The sequence below is a fragment of the Styela clava genome, chromosome 13 (assembly GCF_964204865.1).
Source record: "Styela clava chromosome 13, kaStyClav1.hap1.2, whole genome shotgun sequence".
Classification (NCBI taxonomy): Eukaryota; Metazoa; Chordata; class Ascidiacea; order Stolidobranchia; family Styelidae; genus Styela; species Styela clava.
This window is the reverse complement of record NC_135262.1, coordinates 12,381,440-12,406,102: the sequence shown is the minus strand read 5'-3', so window position 1 is coordinate 12,406,102 and position 24,663 is coordinate 12,381,440. Positions and strand designations below refer to the sequence as shown.

The 24,663-nt window shown below is 35.7% G+C and overlaps 2 protein-coding genes across 2 annotated transcripts; one reads left to right on the top strand and one right to left on the bottom strand.

Annotated features, from left to right (window-relative positions):
• The first annotated feature begins 381 nt into the window (after positions 1–381).
• LOC120332342 (uncharacterized) lies at positions 382–9,901 on the top strand. The gene is made up of 12 exons (XM_039399566.2): positions 382–1,512; positions 2,152–2,221; positions 2,731–2,843; positions 3,249–3,378; positions 3,773–3,860; positions 4,590–4,713; positions 4,971–5,082; positions 5,866–5,977; positions 6,188–6,233; positions 6,415–8,121; positions 8,869–9,055; positions 9,278–9,901. The coding sequence occupies exons 1-12, from the start codon at positions 1,316–1,318 to the stop codon at positions 9,359–9,361; spliced, it is 2,970 nt and encodes a 989-aa protein (XP_039255500.2). The 5' UTR covers positions 382–1,315; the 3' UTR covers positions 9,362–9,901.
• A 3,866-nt stretch (positions 9,902–13,767) lies between these two features.
• Positions 13,768–23,899, bottom strand: LOC120333213 (solute carrier family 2, facilitated glucose transporter member 1-like). The gene is made up of 10 exons (XM_039400582.2): positions 23,750–23,899; positions 22,976–23,104; positions 21,872–22,139; positions 20,620–20,741; positions 20,082–20,252; positions 17,187–17,293; positions 16,471–16,642; positions 15,802–15,965; positions 15,436–15,577; positions 13,768–15,154 (listed from the first exon to the last, which is right to left on the bottom strand). Exons 1-10 carry the CDS (start codon positions 23,765–23,767, stop codon positions 14,978–14,980), a joined length of 1,470 nt encoding a protein of 489 aa, XP_039256516.2. The 5' UTR covers positions 23,768–23,899; the 3' UTR covers positions 13,768–14,977.
• Positions 23,900–24,663: the final 764 nt, after the last annotated feature.

The following is a 24,663-nucleotide window of genomic DNA, read 5'->3' as shown; positions in this document are numbered from 1 at the left end:
TACGCGGATGTGCTGAACAGTACCAGTATCCAAAGTCGCACAAAAACTCTCAAAATTAGCGATAAATTGTATAAATAATGTTTGGGGGTCAAAGGTGAAACGTCCATTTTTGCCATGATTCAACGTATTTTTTATCCGATACTGGCAATTTTACGCGGATGTATTGAGAGGTATCTAATGTCGAAGACAGTTGCATGCGGGCGCAGTTGTTTTGCAGGCCTGAGCTATAATTGCACGCCAGAAATTCTTATTTGCACGCGGGAATTTCTGATTGCACGCCCGATTTCTCGTTCAAAAAGGCCATGAAATCCAGACCGGCTCAAATCCACGTTTTCCCAGCAAACCTTTATTCCCAAATTCGAACTCATCAAATATATATTGACTACAGTGACAGTAATACCTCGATAGTCTGATAGTCGAACGACTCAAACAATTACAGAATTAGGTAGTCAATCCAAAAATTCTTGTCCAAAATACGGTAATGGAACAGAAATCTGGAGCTCGACCACCAGCTGACCAGAACCGCAGATCTCGGATGCCTCTTGACAATTCTGCAATTCAACAAGCTTCAGTTCAAATCAGAACATCAGTGGGATAACATGATTGATGAATAAATGATTGATTGATAACATGTGTTGGGAAATTTTCTTAATTTATTGTCTTCTCGCCATTGATCATGGCTCCAGACTGCCAGAGAAAAGTTGTGATAAAGGGAAGGAGATGAGGAAAACAGTGAGAACAACTATCGAGTTGAAAAAATAAATTATTGAGAAGAGAATGATGTTCGGGTGTCTAATCTTGCCTTACCTGCAGTATGGCACGGAGAAGTTTACCATTTTTTGATATTTTTATCTTTATTATGTACATATTTTAATAATTAATGTTGTTTAGGTACACGTTTTTTTAATACTTTCGGTATTTTGGAATGCGTAGAAACGAATTCAGATAATTATCTTTGTTTTTCTTTTGTCAAATGTTTCGGTTGTCGAGCACCAATCCCGAACGAATTATGTTTGTATCACAGTATTTGATATTCTGTTTATATATTTAAAAGACTATTTTGAAAACTATTCCTGGAATATACAACTCTATCGAGGGTTATCATGTCACTATAGTAGCAGGTCTAGCTCGCAATTGCACTGATCCAATGTCACTTCACTGCATCCTTAATAATAACTCTGTTTATTTAGACCCAATTTTTAATGTGTTTTTATTTTATTGTTAAACTTTAGACAGTCATTTGTAATATCTTTAAGTCGTTAATATCTTCAGATCTTAGTATTTAGTTTTATTATATCAAGTATTTAATTGTACAATGGCTACAAACAATTCCAAAGGTACTAGACAGAAATCTGCGAAGAAGGCTAACTCCCAACAAGAGAGGCCGCATGGTAGACGTTTCACTCCACGGAAACGCACTAGCGAGTGTGAGGACGATGGAACATGTGATTTATGTGTCCAATCAATAAAGATTTATGCAATTGGAAACTGTGATCATCCTATATGCTACAGGTGAATTGTTTCTGCACGCTTTCACCTGTGCTGGTGATGTCTGTAAATAACATAAAGTTGGGTACTCCCGTAGTATGTGTACCAGGTTAGGCCATAATTTTATTCTGAGTTTCCCATTTTTCGTATTATCACGAGTTCGGGACTGTTTGTGTTAGCCAAATGAATATACCCCTGCCCATAGGCTTCTGTCCCTTTACACAACTTGATGTAAAGTAGGCGAACAAAATCAGTTATTTCCATATTGGTACACATACTTCTGGAGCGCCTCAAGTTGAATATATACATTGACCAGACATAAAAATTTGAGGTATCTTTTAGTTTCGTACCTTTAAGTACTTCTAGTTGGCGTAACAAAATGATTTTTGCACATGTCAATGCGACGAGAAAACGAGAGAAATAGCTTGCTCGATTCCGGGTGATCGACTGCGCGTCTTGGATGACAGTTCGTATAGTTTGAAGGGCCTTATTACGTCAATGTGATGTCGTAGTGACATGATTTTTGGATGACGAAGTCAGGTAGGGGTCAGGATTGACATATGCAAAAATTATTTTGCTACGCCCACTAGAAGTACTCAAGGCACGAAACTACACTAGATCCCAAATTTGTACCTCATTTTAAACATGTCGTTAAATTTACAGGTGTTCTGCAAAGATGCGTGTTTTGTGTGAGCAGATGCATTGTGCTGTTTGTAGAGTGGAATTAACAAAGGTAAAATATTGAATGGTCAAAAAAAACTATACTTGCTGTGGCGTAGTCAGAATTAATTTGATGACTCAACCTCTGTAATCCCCTTTTTCTGGCTGCCCCGCTGTATACTGGTCCATAAAGATGGATTATTACACGATGATATAATATTGATAGCTAACTTTCTCTGGTACTCCGGAAGTATGTGAACCAAGATGCAGGACACCGGAGCGTAGTATGTGTACCAGGTTAGGGTTGGGCCAAAATTTTATTCCAATTTTCCTTGTTTTAGTCCTATTACGAGTTTTGGAGTCCCGGGACTAGCCAAGTGACCTCCATAGTATTTGTACTTGGAATTATGGCCTAACACTAACCTGGTACACATACTCGTTCCGGTGTCTGCCATCTTGGTTCACATACTTCGGGAGTACCCTTTCTCTTGTAGTTGTAGTAGCGTCTTGATTGATACATTTTGGAGATATAATATGTGATATTTTGTGATGTCTTGATATATCTATTTTTATACAATCCAGGTAGTTTATTGCAAGTCAAGACGACCATTCAAAGAAGCAGAAGCTTTGAAATTAATTCGAGGCAAAAAAGGAAATGTGTTTTTCACTGATGAAATTGTCAAGAAAGAATATGAGTATGTTTCAAATATTTTTTGTGGATTATCTTTCATTTTCTAATTACCAGTAGATTGAGTACTTTGAAATTTGTGAAATATATTCTAAAATTGTTGGATTGTTTTGTTTTTTACTCACGATGACTTACTAATAGACTGACATTGTTTATAACTAGGTCTAAAATGGCTGATATATAAATGAGTCAATAATTATTTTCAAAATATAAGAATATCAATTGTCACAATTCACTATCACAATTCTTAATTGTGACAGAGACCTCTTTTCGCACTGATGATATCTGCCATATTAATATTATGTCATGTCTGTTGGGATTCATCACTATCGTACTGTAAATGCAAAAATAATGATTTGTGTTATAGTCATCAATTCCTGACCTATTAACTATGAAATGCTTTTATTTCTAGAAAATTGTTTGAACATCATTGTTCGATTTGTCCTGAAAATCCTCAGGAATTCTCGTTTGACAGTCTGGAATCTCATATGAGGAAAGAACATAAATTGTTTTATTGTCACCTTTGCGTCAAATATAATACGGTGAGATAATCTGAAACAAACTTTTGAGGTAGCCTTCAAATGAATTAATTATAGCAGCAATGGAACAATAGACATTTATCCTTGTTAGTAATACATCTCAAATGGGGGATGTACATGATGCCAATAATAATATTGCCAACTATGCTGGCCTTTCAGGTTAGATATGCAGTGCTTTTGCTTTGGTTATCACGGATCAATGGTGTACTCAGTCACCACCTCGCCAATGATACAACAAATTGGATACAATTGAAATATTTTGTTCATGGTATTGCGAGCCCCATACCACACAGACTTGTTGCATCTGGCTTTTCTATCAACACTATAAAATAGCTTATATAGTTAATAATTATGCACAATTTTATTGTGAATCGTTGTTTCTAATCTATCTTCTCAGAATTTTACGGATGAGTGTAAGACGTATTCTCGAGAAGATCTTGCAAAGCATCGTAGAGTGGGAGATGAGGATGACACTTCTCATAAAGGTTAGGAAAAACTTTCGAACGACTTCCTATTATTTTTCTCTTATATTTTATATTTTATAGCTTTGCTCTGTGACACCGATAATTAACTTCAAGGGAGATTCAGGGAATAGTTTCAGGCCATCACTACTAGAGGTGATATTCTAGATCAGGAGTGTGCAACCTTTAATACAGGAGGGCCAGATACAAATACTTTGGTGAAACCGCAGGCCGCACCTTTATTTAGCATAGGCTTTCTAGTAGTTGCAACCACATAAATTTTGTTTGTTGATCTTATGACATGCGTTGTCCGCTTGCACAAGTTATCTGTTAGGGCATTGTAACTTTATGGGCATAGATAATAAATTAGACTCAGGTATATGCGTTGCAACGTAACAGGATTGGAATTACTTGCACATACCAGATGAAATTAAATTAATAACTCGTTTCGTGGGCCGCACACCATTCAAAATTGGCACTGCTACGCGGATCGCACAATTTTCTCTTGTGGGGTGCTTTTGGCCCACGGACTGCAGGTTGCCCTTGGTCTAGATATTTTATTTTTTAAAATACTTCCTCCTGTCTTTCATTTTTGTATATTTTAGTTTTTATTGGTTTTGTTAAAAGGTCGAGTAAATTTGTATTATTTATATTCTATTCCTCTGTTTCTTCATCTTATATATATCATTTAGATTACCATTCCTGGTCCTAGCTTAAATTATAGTATTTCCAAAAATTTTTTATTCATTGAAGGTCACCCATTATGTGAGTTTTGTGATGAACGCTACCTCGATAATGATACACTACTTCGTCATCTCAGAAAAGATCATTATTTTTGTCATATTTGTGATACTGCTGGGAATAATCAGTATTATGAGTAAGTCCTTTATATGAATCTTATAGCATATTTTGCTGAGCTGTTGATTTCCAGTTTAACTTAGTTCTTGTAAATCAGTCTGACTTTTAATTAATATCTGAATTTATTGTGTTTTTTATGAATTTATGAAGTTAAAAGAATGTATTGGAATCAAATATAAAAATTACCTTTCATTGAATGAAATAAAATTTTTAATACTCTTAATTAATGGTCATCCTTGGCTGCTGATTAAAACTGATAATTTTGTACTTTTTCAGTGGATATGCAGACCTTCGCAATCATTATCGCAAAGAACATTATTTATGTGAGGAAGGTGATTGTGTTAATGAACAGTTTACTTCAGTTTATGCAACAGAATTAGACCTCAAGGTTTGTGGTCTTTTGTCTATATTATGTCATATTACTTTTGATCAGTTTGTCTTGTCAGATTTTGATGGGTTAAGCCAAGTGTATACAGCCCGCGGGCCAAATGCGACCCACAAGAAAAAATTGTGCGGCCCGCGAAATAAGTTTTTAATTTAGTTTGATCTGGTACGTGCGAGTAGGCTAATTCCAATTCCTTTGTGTTACAGAGCCTACACCAGAGTCCAATTTATTATCTATGACGTTACAATGCCCTAACAGCTAGTTTGTGCGAACCTAACAACATCTGTCATAGGATGAATGACCAAAATTTCTGTTTCTGCAACTACCAAAAAGCCGGGGTCGCGGTTTATTAATCCAGTTATTTTTAAATTACCCTCTTGTATTAAAGGTTGCACACCCCTGGGACACTGAGAAAAATTACATAATATGGGTGCTGCGACTTGTTGAATTCTTCTGAGTACTTGGTGGTAACTGCTTTCGATGACCGCATAGTCGTATCGTTATCCACCCAGTCTGTACCAAGAACTATTTTGCTTTTTATTAATTATGTTTTGTTGTGTATATGTTTTCTGTTTTTTTTTAGTCATACAGCATTACAGGGCTCAATATTTTATTTTAAATGACCCTGTTTTACTTTAACTCACAAGTACATTTTTACCAAACATTTCGCTGTAATTTTGCTGACATTGTGGAGGTCCCCTGAACCTATGTCCATATATTTGAGCAATGTTTTGTTATTATCATCTACGGTAGTTAACGAGTTTTTTGTTTATTTATAATCAATAGGCTCATCGTACAGCAGCACACTCTCAAAGTATGTCTCGACAACAGCAAAAAGTGGAACGGAGTATCGACCTAGGTTTTCAATATGCTAATCCACCTGCTAGGGGAAGTAGAGGTATGTGAAAATAATTTGATAATGTGCTACACCAATTGCTAACTGTTGCTGTAAAGTGAATTTGAATCCAACTGAGTTCTGCGGCCTTCTTGTTCAGAAAAGGCTTAGCAGGATTTGTTATGTTACCACTAAAAATTGTGTGCCTAGATTGGTTATTAATTAATATGGAGTTAATTTTTTGTTTCTAAATTTCGTCACTATATTTTTCAGGTGGCAGAGGAAGAGGCCGTGGTAGAGAAATTCCTGATAACAAAAGGTAAAGAATCCCATTTTCTTACATCTCTCACTTAAAATGGACTATTTTCGATAGATAATTGACAAATTCGAGTACATAATGGTGATATTGTAACAAAATTTTTTTGACATCTAGGCAACAGCTTAAAAAAGGTGTTCCTACCTATGTTCCTATTGGTTAAATTTCGATATTTTTCTTGCAGAGAAGAACGGGATCTAGAACTGGCTAAAGCACTTTCATTATCTGAGAAAAACACACAAAATGATACAAATAAAGATAATTCAAAAGTCAAGGTTCGACCCAGAGTTCAACGAGAACCAGAACCTAAGAAACCCCAACCGGAAGAAGAACCGCCACCGCCAAATCTGGTTCACGACTTTCCAAGTTTGGGTGCGAAAGAACCTGAGGCTCCTGTGAATCTCTATTCCTACTCTAACACTCCAAAGACAGAACCAATGAAACCATCGGAAAAGCAAGAAATTCAGAAAGAACATAAAATTCCTCAAGCCACAGCTGCTCATAAAGTTGCAACCGCCGTGGGCCGTTCAGCTGGTAAAATCAACGATGACGACTTCCCGACTTTGGGAACTAGCAATAAATCGAAAAATATTCAATCGACTGGATATTGGGGATCATCTAACCCCTCACTCCCGAGTGGTGCACAGAAATCCAAACCAAATAAAACGCCCCAACCTGTTAGTGTCAATATCCCTCAATCTCGTTTCAGCAATAGCAAAGTTAATTTCCAAAGTAAAGATGACTTTCCTACTCTGGGATTGGGAGGTAGAGGTCCTGCTTTGATGCAAGGACAGAGCACGATTTGGGGCACTACCGCTCCTATGCCGGTCCAAACAGTGCAGAAGAAACAGAAAAAATCCAAAAACAAAACACCGGTTGTGAATCCGGAACCAGTTAAAAAATCAGCATTGAAATCTGCACCCCCTGCTGCTATGACTGTTAATTCGAACCCATTGGCAAATGATGAAACAGTTTCAATTCGAATTGGTTCTGGAAAGCATTCGATGAGATTGACATCAGCAAAACATCATGAGGAAATTTCAGATATTGAGAAACCTATGGAAGTTCCTGGTATGGATGGTAGTTCTGTTAAAACTGTCAGTGCTGATGCATTTTCATTACTTTCTCAATCATCTCGATCAAATCAATCTAATTCTATCGATGCAAGATTTATGTCACAGACTGAAGAATTTCCAGAACTCGGTGGTGGAAAAGGAGGACGTATCAAAGGCATTGGGTCTTCAAAATCTTCATCCTGGGCTAAAACCAATGGTGATGCAGGCAGAAATTCAAGAAACAGTCCTTTATCTCTCTCTGATATAAGCAAAGATATCTTTCCGAGTAGTACAATTGATAATCTTCCAATCCACTCGAATTCGAAGTCTTCGAAAGTGAATAAAGCAGAAATGAATTTTCCACATTCCAATAATGATATTCTCCATGTATCCCAACCCCCTCCAATAAGTTCATATACTCCTAATTGGTACAACGAACCAGAACTATCTGTCACTGATAAAATTGTGAGAGAAAGCTCTTTTCAAACTAAAGAAAGTGATTTTCCAACTTTGGGTGGTGGGGGCGGAGGACCTCGTACTTCAGCGAAGAAAAATAAGAAGAAAAAGAAAAAGGGTCATCCAAACGCAAGCGAGTTATCAAAGCATTTTGGCGTCAATGACGATCAACAAAGCAGTGGGCATTTACAAAATTTACTGGACAGTGAAAAAGGAGATGCAAAACAGTCACTTTCATCTATGCTTGATAAGAATAATGTTTTTGCTCCTTCAGGAAATAGTACCAAACCAAAACAACAAAATCATCAAGAAAAAAAACAACGAAAGGAAAAAATTAAGAAGCAGGAAAGTTCTGAAGATGAAAGTGAGCTTGATCCAAGGTACCATGATCATTGTTTTTCATTTACTTTAATTCCATCTAAAAATTTAGGAATTTCAAACCTTTAATGACTGAAAAAATCCTATTTACATATCTGGTCAGATTTGCATAAATCCTATTTTAACTCTTTATCTTCAAAATTAATGTCTTAATACAACCAAATAACCCAATGAAAGGAACAATGTATTTCTGATAGCTGAAATTTGGAATTGCCAGTTATTTCACAAAAAAAAATTCTTGCACAAGTATATACAAATCCCTGCTCTCAACACTCGTAATGCCAGTTATTCCACAAAAAAAATTCTTGCACAAGTATATACAAATCCCTGCTTTCAACACTCGTATCTGTTTTCAAAACCCTACTTTTGGAGACCTCTCTAATTTTTGAATAGTTCATGTAGGCATGTGATCTTCTTTTAATTTTGGAAACATAGTTAATAATTATGCAAATTGCAAAATATTAGCAGTATTTAAGATGTAACTGTACATATGGGCGTTTCAGAAGTGTGTGTACTAATATGGAGGAAACTAATTTTGTTTGCCTGCTTTACATCAAGTTGTGTAAAGGGACTGAAACCTATAAAGATATGACCTAACCCTAACCTAGTACACACACTACGAGAGTACAAAATCAATGAAGAATTTTTTATTGTACGAAAGTTAGTTAGCATTGTGCAATAATATTTGATTCTAGAAAAAATACTCGATTTTGGACAGCCCTGCCCTCACAATGTTGCTAATTTTTCAGACCTGATGAGAATGACATTCAAGGACGTAACATGTGGCTAATAAATACAATTCAACAATTGTGTGAACTGGATGAAAAATTTTCTGAGTTTAAATCTTGTTCTGGCGGATTCCGACAAGGAACTATATCTGCTAATCAGTACTATGAAAAATGCAAAGTTCTACTTGGAAAGAAACATTTTTCTACAGTAAGCTACTTCAAAATTTATTTACATACTGCATAGCCTGCTAAGTTTGCAAAGAATGTATTGTCTGTCTACCTACAGAATTTTTCACATATTTGGTCAAACGGCGGTATTCAATCAGAGTAGACTGATTTTTAATCTAAATTACCCAATATAATTGTATTTTGCTAATCTGTGTATTTGTAGGCCTTGAGATTTTAACTTTTGATCTTATTATATTTCAAGGTATTTCAAGAACTGGTTGATTTATTACCAGACGAAGATAAACAACAATCATTGAGGAAAGCCCACAGAGAATATATTCCATAAAAGCCTTATATCTATTAATTCAGGCAAAATATTTAGGTAACATGTTGTTGAGTGGTATATTGGAAAATATTGTGTACAGTGTTGCATGGTTTGTGTGAGGTGATATTCACCTGATTATGGTGTGTCATATCATGTTGCTGCAGTGGGAGCAATTCTGGTTAGAAATTTATAGTCATACAAATGATTAAGTTGTATAGATTAAGTTGTATAGCCTACTTCAGCATAAATATACTTATTCCCATGGTTGAGGATTGGTCAAACCTGGCTATGACGCTAAAAATATGCATGCAAGCCTTTTTTGATTTGTTGACAATGCTTTGAAGTTTGACGAAAGTTTTTCGACTGATTATCACCTTTGAAAGTCGGAAACAAGTATCACTATTCATTATATATGCCACATATTTTATATGCTAATAGGATACTTTATCTAGAACTGACCATTTATTTGTCGCGTTTGATGTTATCAGGTAGCATGGCTTGTTGCTTAACTGCTTCGGTGCAATTTGTTTTTAATAAAGTTTAAATTTAAGGTTGTCAAAATTGATGAAGTCTGTGAGGGAAGTTCGAGTCGACTGCAAGTGCTTTTCTGGGAATGTGGTATGGCTGAATTGACGTTTAAAAACATACATATATATGTTAGTTTCTTAACGTACCAGTATAAATTTATTTCTAATCTCTACCAAGGTCTCTGCGGTGGCGAAAATCAAATATGAGTTCGTTGCAGATAATATATGTGCTGTAAATGTTTCTCGCAAAACCCTTGTCCAAGCTTTTGAAATAATTTTTGACGCATTAGGACAATATAAAAACGAGCTTTTCATATCGGAAGTTATATAAATTTCTTACACGAGTGAACAACATTGTAGACAAGAATATCGGTCGGAGACCGAAGACTTGACGATCTAAAGTTAGGGGATCCCCCAATACAGAAACTGCGGTTTCGATTTCTTCGCTCTTACTCCACAGTGACACCACGTGTCCCATCGCTAATAAATTAATAACTCGCTAATTATACGACATAATTCATCCAAAATCAATAGTCTTCTGATCCGAGATATGATGAATGCACATGCAAAATTTGGAGAGATTCAACCTCGCTTTCGTGAGACATCGCTTGTATCGAACAGACAAATACTTATCAACATACTTACCGATTAAGATCGATAAGTAATGATACTTTTGTTTAATGTTGGCTTCGGTTAACTCTGGGTTATCAACCGACTGTCTACTTACAAACAAATAGTATAGTCAGTTGAAACATCGAACCGTTAAGTTGTTGCTCATTGGCCATTGTTGCTGAGATGAACAAGGGGAGTCGATGCTCGCGGAAGCATCAGCTGGTTGGTGTCATGTCTAAATACGTCTTCCAATACATTTATTGGAGGTTTTGTTCCGAAGCATCCAGTTAAAAAAGGATTTGTGTACTTATGTTTATCTATCGCAAGAAATACAGATAACACACGTGAATAAGTTGTAAAAGTCGGATGATACTCTCGTCTATAGCGCATGGTTGCCAGGTATCTTCGTGTCAAAGATAAGTTAAGCACAACCGGTGTATAGCAAAACGATTTAATTTGCCGACGTTTCGAATTTCTATCTGTGTGCTATCCATATTATGCAATGATGAAGTTTTTCTGAATAGAAATTCGAAACGTCGGCAGATTACATCGTTTTGCTATACACCGGCTGTGGTTTATTTATCTTCGATAGTCTCGTCGATGCCGCGAACTAAGCCAAGAAGTCCGATACCGACATCTCACCTTAGCATCGTCATCACAATAGGTCGAAACAACCGTGAAAAATTGTCAGACATTTGCAAAATATCCAAATATGGGTTGAATAAGTAGGCTTACCATACGTCCTGCTTTAGGCGGGACAGTCCCGCTTTTCAGCGTTTTGTCCCGCCGTCCCGATAAGTCAGCCAAAAATCCCGCTTTTCCAGCATAATACACAAACATGTTCTCGTTACTGTTGTTTCTGTGTAGCGCAGCGCTAGCCTACTTACTGAAGGTGAATGCGTTCGTTTCCCGCTGATTCCCATTGATGGCAGACGTATTGCATGGAAAACCAATACTGATTAGTCTAAATTCGACTTATTTGTACCGGTATCGTTAACGTCAATTCCTTCCTATTTTTAGTACTGAACCCGATATCTGAACAGAGAATATGCGCATGAAATTTCGATAACAATATGGTCAATAAAGACAGCCGAGACAGCTCTTAATGTAGGAACGTAGGCCTATGTAGTAAAATCGGAAAATGTGAAGTTATAAAATCACAGCTAAGGGGTCGTTGTCTTTCGAGGCGTCTCGATTTGAAGTCACAAAAATATGGTAACCCTATGAATAAGGAACAGTCATAATTTTGGAGAATTTTTCCATATATAGATATAGTTCTTTTTATTGTTTTATATATCTGGGTCCGCTCATTGTTCTGGTTGTCATAGCGATGATTATATCAAGGAAAGTTTTTTTATTCACCGTAATACATTGCGTCTGTAATGAATGAGCTAACTTTAACGATAGTTGCAATCAATTAGCTCTCTTCGCAGACAGAATCTACAATATATATTTAATATGACTTTATTTTAGGTAATCCCAAAGTTACTATAGTCACTTTAGTTAGGTAATCCCCAGACCGGATGTCTCACAATCTTTCAATAGACCTTAGTCGTTCAAAACCCATCCTACGCGCGAAAAATAAAAGTGGCATAAACAAAGCGATTTTAACATTAGCTCTTAAGGGGAACGTGATCACCAGAGCAGGAATTTGCATTTTTTGTAATTTTCTAATTATCTTCAATTGTAGACTTGTGCAGTTTTAAGGATAGAATATTTTATATATATTTTTATAATGATAAACATGGTCAAAATAGGCTTCATAGAAAACTAAAAATTGAATAAGGAATCTATTAGCCTAGGTTGGCTGTGCATGTTACCTGAATATATATATATAATTCCTGCCGGATCTTTTTTTTTGCAACCAGCCCAAATAGTATTACAAAAATTTAGTAATTATCCTCATGTATCCCAAATTTGGTGAAATTCGGTAATCAATCAATCTGCAGGTATTTGTAAGTTATTTTGTAAACATGAGTTTGAAAAGAAAGCTGATCAATTCAAATAGATTTTTCGACTGGATATGGGATACCATATCATATTGCTTGCTTAATTAATATGTCTGCATGTTGTGTCGGTGGCAAGTGACAACCTGAAACGGCATTTTCTCCGTTATGAAAAGTTAGAAATCTCACACTAAGTGTAGATATAGTAAGATTTTTGATCGTTCCAGTGAGTTTTTTGGTGGTTTTTGCACGTTTTAGCTTGATAAATGACAAATAACGATTAATGTGTTTGGACAATAGAAGTGTTTGTTTTGTATTGAACTGTTTACCCGATCTAGGCACTATTGTGGGCTAAAGACCACGTCTTTTAAATATGTAATGTACGATTATCAAAAATCTTGACCATGTTTATCGTCATAAAAATATCGAAAACTATCTAAAAATTACACTATATATAAAACTACCCACGTTTACAACGAAAGATAACTAGAAAATCACAAAAAATGCAAATTTCTGCCTTGGTGATGACCTTCCCTATAAAAGCTAATGTTAAGATTGTTTTGTTTACCTCACTTTTATTTTTGCGTGTAGGATGGGTTTTGAATGACTACGGTCTATTAAATAGAGAGGTCTCTCCGTCGTACAAATAAACGTATTTGATCGCACACAAAATACCAAATTTCTTTATATATTTTTTCGAAACTACAAACAGAAATTTCTTCGTTAATTACTCAGACCCGTCAACGCTTACCGGGGGACCATTAATCGCACTTAGCCTGTATGCTGTAGCCTAAACGGAACTAAATTCCTACCTATGATCAAAGAGATTTATATCTATGCTTTAATACCAACAACAAAGTAAAATCAATAAAAATTTTGGCAGAGATAACTCAAGACTAATGCACGTAGGCCTATCTATTTTTAGCCTTTTGGGCCAATTTCGTGGAATTAGAATTGGGCTAAAACAGGGTAAAACATTTTACGGGCGCCAAAAGGTATATCGAATCTTTTTGACTGAATTTTACTGTTTACTATCCGATCAAGGAAACTCCTGTAAATATAACTTTCCCCAGCGAAAACTAACTCTGTTTATAAGATATCTATAATTCGTAGTTACCAACGACACAATTATCTATATTGGCGCCTTTGTAAACCGCGCAAGGCGTGATAAGAGCCCCCGTAGGTGTCAACACAACACTTAAGGATTTATAGCAGACAGCCTCAGAAATTCTATCTATCAATTTCTTTTATCAGACCTACGAAGGCGTGCAATCATTCTATTACAGTTTCTTATCTTGAGGTATCTTTATCCAAAGCAATTTGAGTAAGAAGACAGACTGAGTAAGTGTGTTATAACTTATAATTAACAATTATATTTAATCGTGTAATGTAATATATAGATGTATTTAACATTTCTATTATTTCATAGGCCAAATTTTACTGGAAGTGGCAGAAAGAAATCAACTCTACATATATTTTGAGTTGAAATATTAACCACCAACAACCATAATATCATAATTCTTGTAAAATGTACAGGGTGATCAGACCAATTGTAGTAATCAGACAAATGTTTATTAAAATTTCTACAATATAAATGTAAAAGAAAAAAATATTTTGCAGAAAATAGTATTATGAAATAAATAATATAATTCATTGTTATTTTTTGATATATCCTCCCTTTGCCTTCACTACACGTATCTGATTGGAACTTGACCGCATGAGGCACGTACGGGGGTCTTCTGAAATTTTGCCCAACAAGTCATCAATCTATGCCTTGGAGCAGTTGTTCCCAATCTGAGTTACGCACACCACTAGTTTTACACGGAAGCTTTTCAAGGGGTACGAAAGCAGCTTTGAATTATTGCAACAATTAACTTTTGTATTCGCTAATCAGCGTTTATAGCGCTACCGGTTCTTGTCTTTTGGAGATCGCCCTCGCCCGTTACTGTCCATGCACGAAAAAACGGAACGGGCATGTTTTTGCCATTTTGCGCGTTGTGTCACAATAAGTCTTATCATAATCACTAAATTATCTAAAACCTCGGACGAATGAACTTTGATCAGTGTTATCCGCTATCTCGAACTCTTCCTCATTTGCCGATTTATTAATGCAGATGCATTGTGACGTAACATGCATAACGGCGAAAACATGCCCGTTACGTTTTTTGGTGGACAGCAACGGGCAAAGGCGATCTTTAAAGACAAGCATTGGTAGCGCTATAAACGCTGTTCAGCGAATACAAAATTAATTGTTGCAATAATTCAAAGCTGGTTGAACAACTGCTCTAAAAAGCATGGATTGATGACAAAATGTCGGAAGAAACCATTCGTTCCTTGTACAGTCAAGTTCCAAACAGATCGAGGCGTGTAGTGAATGCAAAGATAGGATAAATCAAAAAATAACAATAAATTCCATTATTTATCTTGATAATGCTATTTTCTGCAAAATAATTTTTTCTTTCACCTACATTTATATTGTATACATTTTTAATAAACATTTGTCTACACTTGGCCTGATCACAAGATCTTGCAAATATATTTTCACATGTGTATTAAAGTTCCGGATCCAGGGGAACAGAACTTGCGGATGTTGTAAGGCCGGTTTTATAAAATGCTTGAATTTGATCTGGTGTCCTCCCTGCGACGTTTGGAATAAAAAATATCGAGTAGATCAGGACAAAGATGGTCAACACCATCCAGACCAGGAATCCATACGGTCCAATCCATATCTAAAGAGATAACAGATAAAATACTTAATCATTGATATTAAATACCCGGAAAAATAAAGGCGATACAGACATAATTTTATAGTATTTCGAAAAAGTTCAGTCTAATATGTATCGAGAAATATTACAACTTGAGACATGATTATTAGAATCATACTTTTGCAATAATCGGGAGTAAACTACTCACAACTTCTAACTTGTTTTAAGATTAACACAGAATAACTGATATTTTAAAGTTTTGATGGAACGGAATGCATTATTAGTACTCTCAGAAATGATGTTACCTCGAAGTAGGGCGCTATGAAGCCCACTAACCACGCGAAAAACCACAAAGATGCTGCTCCAACGTTGATACAGACAGGCCTAGTTCTGTCTATAGTTATTGCTCCAAACATTACATAGGCGATAATATTAATCATTGCAAATCTGAAAATAGTAAAATACATATATATATTTTCCTGAACATAAACTATAAAGCGGTATGGTGTGTCGTGAACTTCAAGGCGAATTTTTCATATATGAGAATTAAGAAACAAAAGTGAATAGGAAGTAATGATCTAAAGGTGGTATCCAAATTCATTTATGTACAACACGAGACAAAAAAAAAATTCTAGATGTCATAAACAAGTTTTAACGCCATGCCGATTTACCCGAAGTAGAAGACGCATACTGCAGCAATTGCAGCTGTGGACATGGCAGGCACACCTTCATAAGTTGCCAAGCATGCAGTTATAAACGCATCTCCAAAAATCATGATCGTGCACCCGGCTATCATAATCATCCGTGGTTCGGCTCCTCGATTAACGAATATCGTCTGAGATACACAGGTGAATTCACGTTAGGAACATTTATTTTTTAAAATAAAGCCATTTTTGTTCTTTACTGAAATTTTTTTAAATAATATCCCTCTGCCACAAAAAAAAAAAAAAAAAAACATGAGCTCTTACTTAATTGGCGAAACAACTGGCAAAATGTTTACCAGCCGAATAATATGAGTTTGGTCATGGACGTTTAACTGTTATTGGACACGTTTAGTGGCCATAACGATCGTTTCAAAATTTTGTTGTTATTGTTATTTGTCTCCTTTGTCTCCGTCTCCATTTTTAAAAAATCGCTTTTCTCTTCGAATACTGGACCAATTGCTTTGATATTTTCAGTGGTTAAAGATAAAATTTTTCTCCAGAAGGCTATTACTTTTTTTTCGCTATGACGTCATCAAAATTATTGCCACTGGGTGGCGCTACGTATCCATATATTTGAGCAAAGCTCTCTTGTTATATTTGCGATTGAATTCGTTTCTCAATGTATAAACTACTTACCAATACAACAGATGTTATTGGCCCAACGACCATGACTCCCAAAGTAGCAGGAGTCACTGTTTCAGAATCCAATCCAGCGTTAGAGAGAATCTGATCAGAGTAGAAGAAAATATTGTTTACTCCGCTAGCCATTATGACAGAATATGCCAAAACAGCTCCAATAAAATGTCGTCTGAAAAACAAGAAAATATATAGAAAAAAGCACGCAAAATATGATGGTATGCCAGGCAATACATGTTTGTTACGTTGCACTTAACGTATATGTTAGTCTAGTGTTACCCTTGCGTTAAAGATTACAATTTCATCGAAACACTTGCAACTCCAGTATTATTTACTTGATAACAAAAGTAGCCTACTCATTTTATCGTGAAATATATTTTGCGTGTAAAGCGTCAAATACATGAAAATATCAACTATACACAGCGAATGCTTTGAATAAAATATCTCAAATTCATATGTCTATTATGTCAATTTTTAACTAAAAAGATGTTCAGTGGTATTTTTTCCCAAGTTATCTAGAATATTGTAAGTTTACTTTTAACCAATCTAATCGGGGTGTAGTAATACATTGTCTGTGCAAGGTCTAACTGTGAAGATGGGGCGATGATTCTATAAATGGTGGTGTCTATCAATGATGAACAGAGCATTTTTCGAGGTAATGGCATAAACACGTTTTTTTATTTATTTCGCGTTGTTTAATGAAATGTAGTAAGTACCTGTATTGTGGAGTTGTTATCACTTCCTTGAATGTGGCAACTGAGCTTGCATTGTCATCTGAGGCGCCATCTGCGACTAGATCCTTCAGCTCATTGTCCAAATCTGTCTAAAAATGTTACAAAGTAAACGTCATACCACATTTCCATTTTTGTCTCTCAAAATCAATGTCACTTAGTAGATAAATTGAGGGGTTTTAATACGTTGTGTATTTTTAATATACGCACTTCAACCGTAACTCAAGTCAACAATCAAATGATGTGGAAGAAGAATTATATCAACTACGAATTTACCCATGTTCAAGTGCAGAATTCAATAGGCAGCAGTGGTGAAATCAATGGGGTTTGCGCAAACTTGGCACGTACGTTCTTGAAATGCCGTGAAAATCAGCAAACCCGTTAGACGACTGCTGCAAATACGGCAACTTACGCCGCATCTGACGACTGCCGTTACATTTGGCGTTTCGAAAGATATGTAGGCCCTACTCCATTTACGTAAATCGCGTCATGTTAAAGTAGCTTTCGTAGTGGCATACACTAGTAAATATGTTGTACAGCTATAGAGATAAAAGGAATGAATAATGGAACCTGTTCTTAGGAATGACGATACAAGAGAGAACATGTGCTCAAAATTGTTAATCTCACCAGTGGTAGGCAGGTACACAAAACAGAAAAGTTTGTGTAAACGACGACCTTATACGATAATGACTGGTCATTACATAATAGGTTTCATTGAACTACGTTGTATACTCACTTTAAAGTATCACAGGAGTACAATTTAATTTTTTTTCATGAAAGTCTACGACAGGGGTGGCCAACCAGTCGGAGACCATGAGTCACATTTCGTACTTTATTATCGCGAAGAGCCACATTATAAACAAGAACACACATGGACATCAGATATACCTTTATTCAGCACTGCTAGTTTATTGTAAATGTCACTAACCAACATGAGTATGTCAAGAATCTACAAGCCATTGTTATGCATGCTACTTAGTGGGACTTCTGGCATTCCTTTGATTGAACAATCTTTAAATACAGTATGACTTTAATGTCGCTGTTGTTAACCGAAGCAGTTCTTTCACATGGGTGCTAGTCAGAACCGATCAATGGTTTAATTAATTTACGTTTACAATAGAAAACACAGAATCGCAGACGTATGTTGACCCGAACGTTGACAATATCCTATGTGCAGCTCGTTTGTCATTGGAATACTTTCCCATAACACAATTACCAGCTTTCATACGAATCAACGGAGCGTGCTGTCAGAGCCACTTCTTAAGGGGACGCTGCGATTTGCCTTGCATTCGCATGTGGTTGGGCGTAGATGATCTCAGCGATTCTGTACTGAGGAATGTTTGCCGTAATATGTCAGTGTTTTAAGGTACATTATAGACTATTTTGACACGATATCCGATCTTCTGATGGTACTGTAGCACTGGTACATGTGTGTACCACCACCACAAGGTACGTTACCTGTACTCAACCCAACCCTGCAAACAGACCGTGGTAATGTACTTGAATTTTAACATAAGTTAGTCCTTTTTCTAATTTATAATATTAAAATACTGTTGAAGCAACATTCACACATGGCGAGCTTTTCGAAGCAGGTGCGAATAGCAACCGCGCCTCTGAAACGTCGCCGTAAGCCAAGCGTCCCCTCAAAATATGTTGCTTGCAGCATCATGAAAGTTGGTATTCGTCCCTACCCTAGTGCATTTGAGTTGGTCTTCCTCATGAAGATCGATCATAGTTAACTCAGATACAGCCTCATCTAAAACTAAATAGAGTTTCAAACAATCTGTCTCAGAATTAAATGAGTCGTCTACGACGTAATCCGCTAACATTTTATCTTGCTCTTCAATTACTTCACTCATGGTAAACCACGTGTTTACCGCCGAATTCCGTTTTCGATACGATTACGACAGCCGTTGTAGTGTAATGAATGCGTATAACGATAGCACGGTAAAGTGAATGCAAACTTATGTATCTTCGATGTAAAAAGAGAATGCACGATGAATAGGGCTGGGAATTCCAGGGAAAACACTTTAACCGTTAACCGGGTAAAATTAACCGGTTTACCGCAGCGAGACGTTTGACGTAATAATTTATGATTTTAGCTTATTGCGTCACAAGGGTTACAAAGCAATTTCGTGTGATTTTACCTCTCAAAATATTTACTAATCGACATAGTTTCTCGATCGCTCTGCTGCAAGAGATATGCAGCGTGCTTCGGACATATGGAAGTATTTTAGTAAAACCCGATTCCGTTATTAAATGTCATTTATGTGACAAATTTTCAGTGTCGATTTGCAAATTCCACTTTGAGATATCATAAAGAAAAACAGCATCAACTGCGCACATTAAATAGACAATTGCAATAAATTCTTGAACAATATGATTTCACCGTAAACTGATTCTGAATTTATCATTGTCAAATTTCTATAAACAGCAATCTTGGTACTTCAATTATTTTTCACATATATTGGGTTCTTACCGATGCAGTTTGTGATTTTCCGCTGAATTAAACGCCACAGGAGATAAATTTGCGATGACGTCATCGTTTTTGAAGAAATTTTACATTATAAAGATGATTTGTACCTGAGATGTCAGTTAACGGTTAAAATAAATCGTAACCGTTAACCATCTAAAATCGGTTGACCGATTAACCGGTTAACCATTCCCAGCCCTAACGATGAATCATAATTTGATCGAACCGTGGTGAATAGTAGTTTGCAAGTTATTCTTTTCTTAAAATAACCAGGGCGAAGAAATCCGCATGATACCGCAGCAAGAACCGCATGCGACTCGCGAGCCCCGGATTGGTCACCCCTGACCTTCGAGATATGAGATTTAGCGTGTTATATAATACCACGTGACTCGTTCAGCAAAACTAACCTCTGTCCCACATCGCAGTTTTCGAAGAACCGTCAAGGCTCTTCCTTCTCCATGCAAAATATACGCCTGTAGAGGAGTTTCTACAATCCAGAATGAGCATATAATATGAACGATTGAAAAAAACATACACACGATTAATACTCCCAGCCATCGCTCATCTGTGCCAAATATCTGTAAGTAAGACATATTTCAAGCTTAAGCAATATCACAGCTATCATTTTGTAGATGAAATTATTCTATGTGTATCACTCGGTTCCATTACATTTGAACCCACGTACATTTGAACCCATGACAATTGCACCTGTATGCTATTGCATCTATGGAATTTTTTTTGTTTCACGGATTGTTAAACCCATACTAACCCTAACCCATGGGTTTTAGCACCCGCTTATAGATTGAACCCGTGGATATACGCATGGGTTCAAATGTACGTGGGTTCGAATGTACGGTCACCGTATCACTCATATTTCATAGTATTTAATTATAAATAATATATATAAGAGGTTCAAAAAAGATAGGATCGTCTGGTAAGTCTTACCTTTGGCCACGCAAAAAAGATTCCGATTGGCACTCCTGATGAAAGAGCTGTCCCCCAAACACTGCTGTAAAATGTGCGACGATGCGGAACGCAAGATTCGTTGAAAATTAATGGTGTTACGCCTAAGTGCATTGCAATGTGTGAAAAAATGTGAATGAAACATGCGAAAATAGCTCAAGTTCTCGATCCTGAGCAAATCGGTCGCCCAAAAGCTTTTAGTTTTGCTGAATCATTCATTTATTTCAGAAAATATTTACTTAGTGGAAAAGTTGTGAATGTGCACGCAATATTTTGACAACGCAGAATTTTGCAATTGAGCACTTTTTTTCGGTAAACATGCACGTGAACTTGGAGCCAGGGCAAGAGTGGTAAAACTTTTTGAAACGCAAACTGAATTTATCGATACCATATATAGTCCAAAAAGAGGTAAAATTTTTTAAATCGCCAAATAAATTTATCGATACTATATATAGTTCGTTGGGCCCCACAGACGTATTGAATGAAGTGAAAAAATTAGCCAAACACTGAATAAAAATAGAACAAACCTGGTTAATTGAGGTATATATATACTATATTCAGAACCGACTTCATAACAGATTGAAATGGTAATGGGACCTTGTGAATATATATATCATTTTTGAACTTAATCGAGCGCCTATTTGAAGCACTATGAATCTAAATGTGATATTCATGGGTATATTTAAGCCCAGAAGTTCCGATAACTTCCTTTCGTGGTTCATTCTTTTAAATTTTAAACTAAAAATTTTCAAAATATGAGACCTTTGATTTCATAGTAAACAGTAAATTTTCTTTAGCTTCGCTTGCAATATATGTTTGGTAAACACATTTTCAGGAAATTGATAGTTAATTAAAGCGTTGGTGCTCATGCACAATATTGTACATATTTAGTGTTTCGTGAACCTTGAAAGAACGGAACACACACAAAAACCAAAACCTTGCAATGCCCGCAAATTTCATTACTTTAGATAATAGATAACAAAATGGAAAATATGAATTTTCGTGGTTGGTAACCCTCCGTGTTAGTGGTTAAAAAAAGATAAAGCTCAATTTATGCATGTAATGAAAAAAAAAGATTGTCGTTAGCATTAGTATGTGTTTCTTTTGAAGCTCTCTTTGGTGTATTGCATACATGGATAATTTAATACAACAGAACAGTTTGTATATAAAGATATATAAAAGATATAAAAATTAAATAAATAAAAAATAACATTTTAAAATATGCCGTACTCACTCAAACCGAGCCCAAGCGCGAGTCCCGTAACAAATCGACCAATAATAAAAGCCTCATACGATCCCCATTTTCCTGTTCCAACTGTAACAATCAGGTATCCAGTCCCCGCACAAACATGGGTTATGATCAAGATTTGTTTTCTTGTCAAATAACTCAACAATATTTTGAAAACCATAGATCCAACAAAAGCACCAATCATCAACATCGACATCGTTAGAGTCAGCAAAAGAGTCCACGTGTCGTCAGGCAGAGCATCGGCATGTTGTTTCTGAGATATGAATGATTATTATAAGTGCAATATTTCGCGACAGCAAGTTATATCCATATACGCAAAAATATATGTTACTGAATTCACATGCGACTTAAACGGCTCAATGTAGAAGAAAACCTTCGTTTGAAATGCGAAATCACGCTTGTCAAAATATGATTTGTTTTGATGGACTGAATTAATTATTGGACCTATGGATCATTTCGTCATTTAGTATTTTTCTTCTTGTTGCTGTGAAAAAAATAGCTTCCTCGTTAACTAATGAACCAATTGCTTTGTTTTATTACTTTTATTCATTTCAAATATTCCCGTGGGATATGTGGAATTCGTTTTTTCTATTTTACGTTTTGTGTGGTGACGTCAACAAAATTAAAATTACTTGTAATGGTTCCGCGGACGCATGTCAGCGGATCTCGTGCTTAGCAAAAGTCGGAACTTTCTGTTTTATTGGGGTACGGTAGACTACGGGACCGATACAGTAAATGTTCCATAATACAGTTATGACTTGAATCCTTCGGTAATTCAATTCACGTTTAGACCAAAAGCACAAATCATCATCGTCACAGGACCTGGAAATCTAGGGGAAGCCCGGATACCGGTATTTTGATACAGGTACATGTAAGTGACCGTATTTGTTCCACAGTTCCAACTTCGTTTAGGGTATGGTTTTGGGGGAAGTTGTGGGTAAAAAAATCTTTCTATGGCTTTCGTGTCCATATATTTAAGCATGGCTCTTTTGTTTAGTAGCAACATATATTTAGGTTGATTCTTGAGATGATGATAAGTTTTCACATGATTACTGACTGATTGATTACTGATAAGAAAACACGACTTACTTCATACGTTGAGTTGTAGATGCGATGAATTACCGGAACCAGTGGATTTAGGCATGCTATCGAATAAGCGATCATAAAAGCGGTGGGAAATATGGACGCGTTGAGGACGAACGTGCAATACCACGAATTCTGTAAATCAAATTTTTATTAGAGTTCAATCAACCGCAATTTTGAAGTGAGATATTTGTACATTACAGCTGAATTCTTGTGACAACATTGTATATACGCCTAATACACAATCAGAATAAAGCACACATGTCCTATTTGATGTGTCGAAACGAACAGAACTTGGTATAAAAAAAAAAAAAAACGTTTAAAAAATATTTAATTCTGATAATTTCGTATATATATATTATATACCAGATCATATAGTTTCTTATAGGTTTGCTTATATCACCTATCATCTTTTGGATAAATTCCACCGTTAATAATATGAAAGCACGTTAATACCCTTTAACATAAATAATAAAAAATAATATCAAAATAAAATTTGGATAAAATTTGTTACAAAGATTAGAGAATAGGAATTATTTTTTATGATTAATTTGATTAACTCACATTGCACTTTCCGCTGACTGTAACGTCACATACTATTCACAAACTACCTGTAGTTATTTTATTTTTGTATAAAAAAAAGGATTCTTTGTCAAATTCCTCGCATAATGTGGCGCACATTTATCATGTAAATATAAAAGCAAAATAGTTGATGAAGTTTGCACTTATAAAAAACAAAGAAAGTATCAAAAGAATAAGTAGTAAACTAAAAAAACTTACCTTGTATTCTTCTTTCATTATGATTGAATACGTAACTTAGTAAATGTAATTTATATGATAAATTTCCAATTGTAAATAAGCTATTGATAGACAGGGCTTTAGCCGACCAATCACTTCGACTGCTGTGTATAATAAAATATATTTCAAGAAAATTATCCATTTGAATCTCAAAATTTATACCTATTTCTTGCCAAAACGTTCTTATTTCTAATATATTATCTTCATTATACCTGACTGTGTCTAACAGGACAATGCGTTCCTATTTGTTTTGAAAAAAAGTATCTAACTTACGTTCCGAATATCTTTGCGCATTAATTTATATAACATTTATTAGTCAGTTTCAAATATAATTTTTGAAAGACATTTTAATACAATGACACACAGAATAGACTTTACTGAAATTTATGTAAACGTTGCTAAAAGCAAGAAAATTAGTCTACGTTCTGGATCATTTTCAAAATACCCTTTAAAATTATAGTTTTTATCTGAATTTTCTATAAATATAGAGGTAACAAAAAACTGATAAAAGAAATAACAATTCAAGCGCGTTATTGCTATACTCTTTTAACGTTGCATACTTAAATTTAACAATCTCAGGCAACTTAGCACAAATTTTAGACAAATGATGAAGGCATTATCTGACCATACCTTCTTATTGTAACGGCCTAACTTGTATTTTGCAGCAAAAGCACAGAGCGTGTCAAAGTATTTCAATGTGGTTTGAAAGCCCGTTATAAATGACGTCAAAGGTATAGCCAAAGTTGCATTTGCTCTTATTCCGAGAATATCATATTACCAAAATTAACGGTACTCCCGAAGTATGTGAACCAAGATGACGGAAACCGGGACGTAGTATGTGTACCAGTTTAGGGCCATAATTTCAAGTACAAATACTACGTGAGTCACTTGGCTAG

Bases quoted from the DNA above. Each gene is read 5' to 3' on its own strand.
- LOC120332342 (XM_039399566.2), top strand. From the start codon at position 1,316: ATGGCTACAAACAATTCCAAAGGTACTAGACAGAAATCTGCGAAGAAG. The intron at 2,844-3,248 runs GTATGTTTCAAA...TTTTATTTCTAG, and splicing joins ATTGTCAAGAAAGAATATGA to AAAATTGTTTGAACATCATT. The intron at 6,234-6,414 runs GTAAAGAATCCC...TTTTTCTTGCAG, and splicing joins GAAATTCCTGATAACAAAAG to AGAAGAACGGGATCTAGAAC.
- LOC120333213 (XM_039400582.2), bottom strand. The intron at 20,253-20,619 runs GTAAGACTTACC...TCTTACTTACAG, and splicing joins TCTTTTTTGCGTGGCCAAAG to ATATTTGGCACAGATGAGCG. The intron at 15,578-15,801 runs GTAAATCGGCAT...TACTATTTTCAG, and splicing joins GTATGCGTCTTCTACTTCGG to ATTTGCAATGATTAATATTA.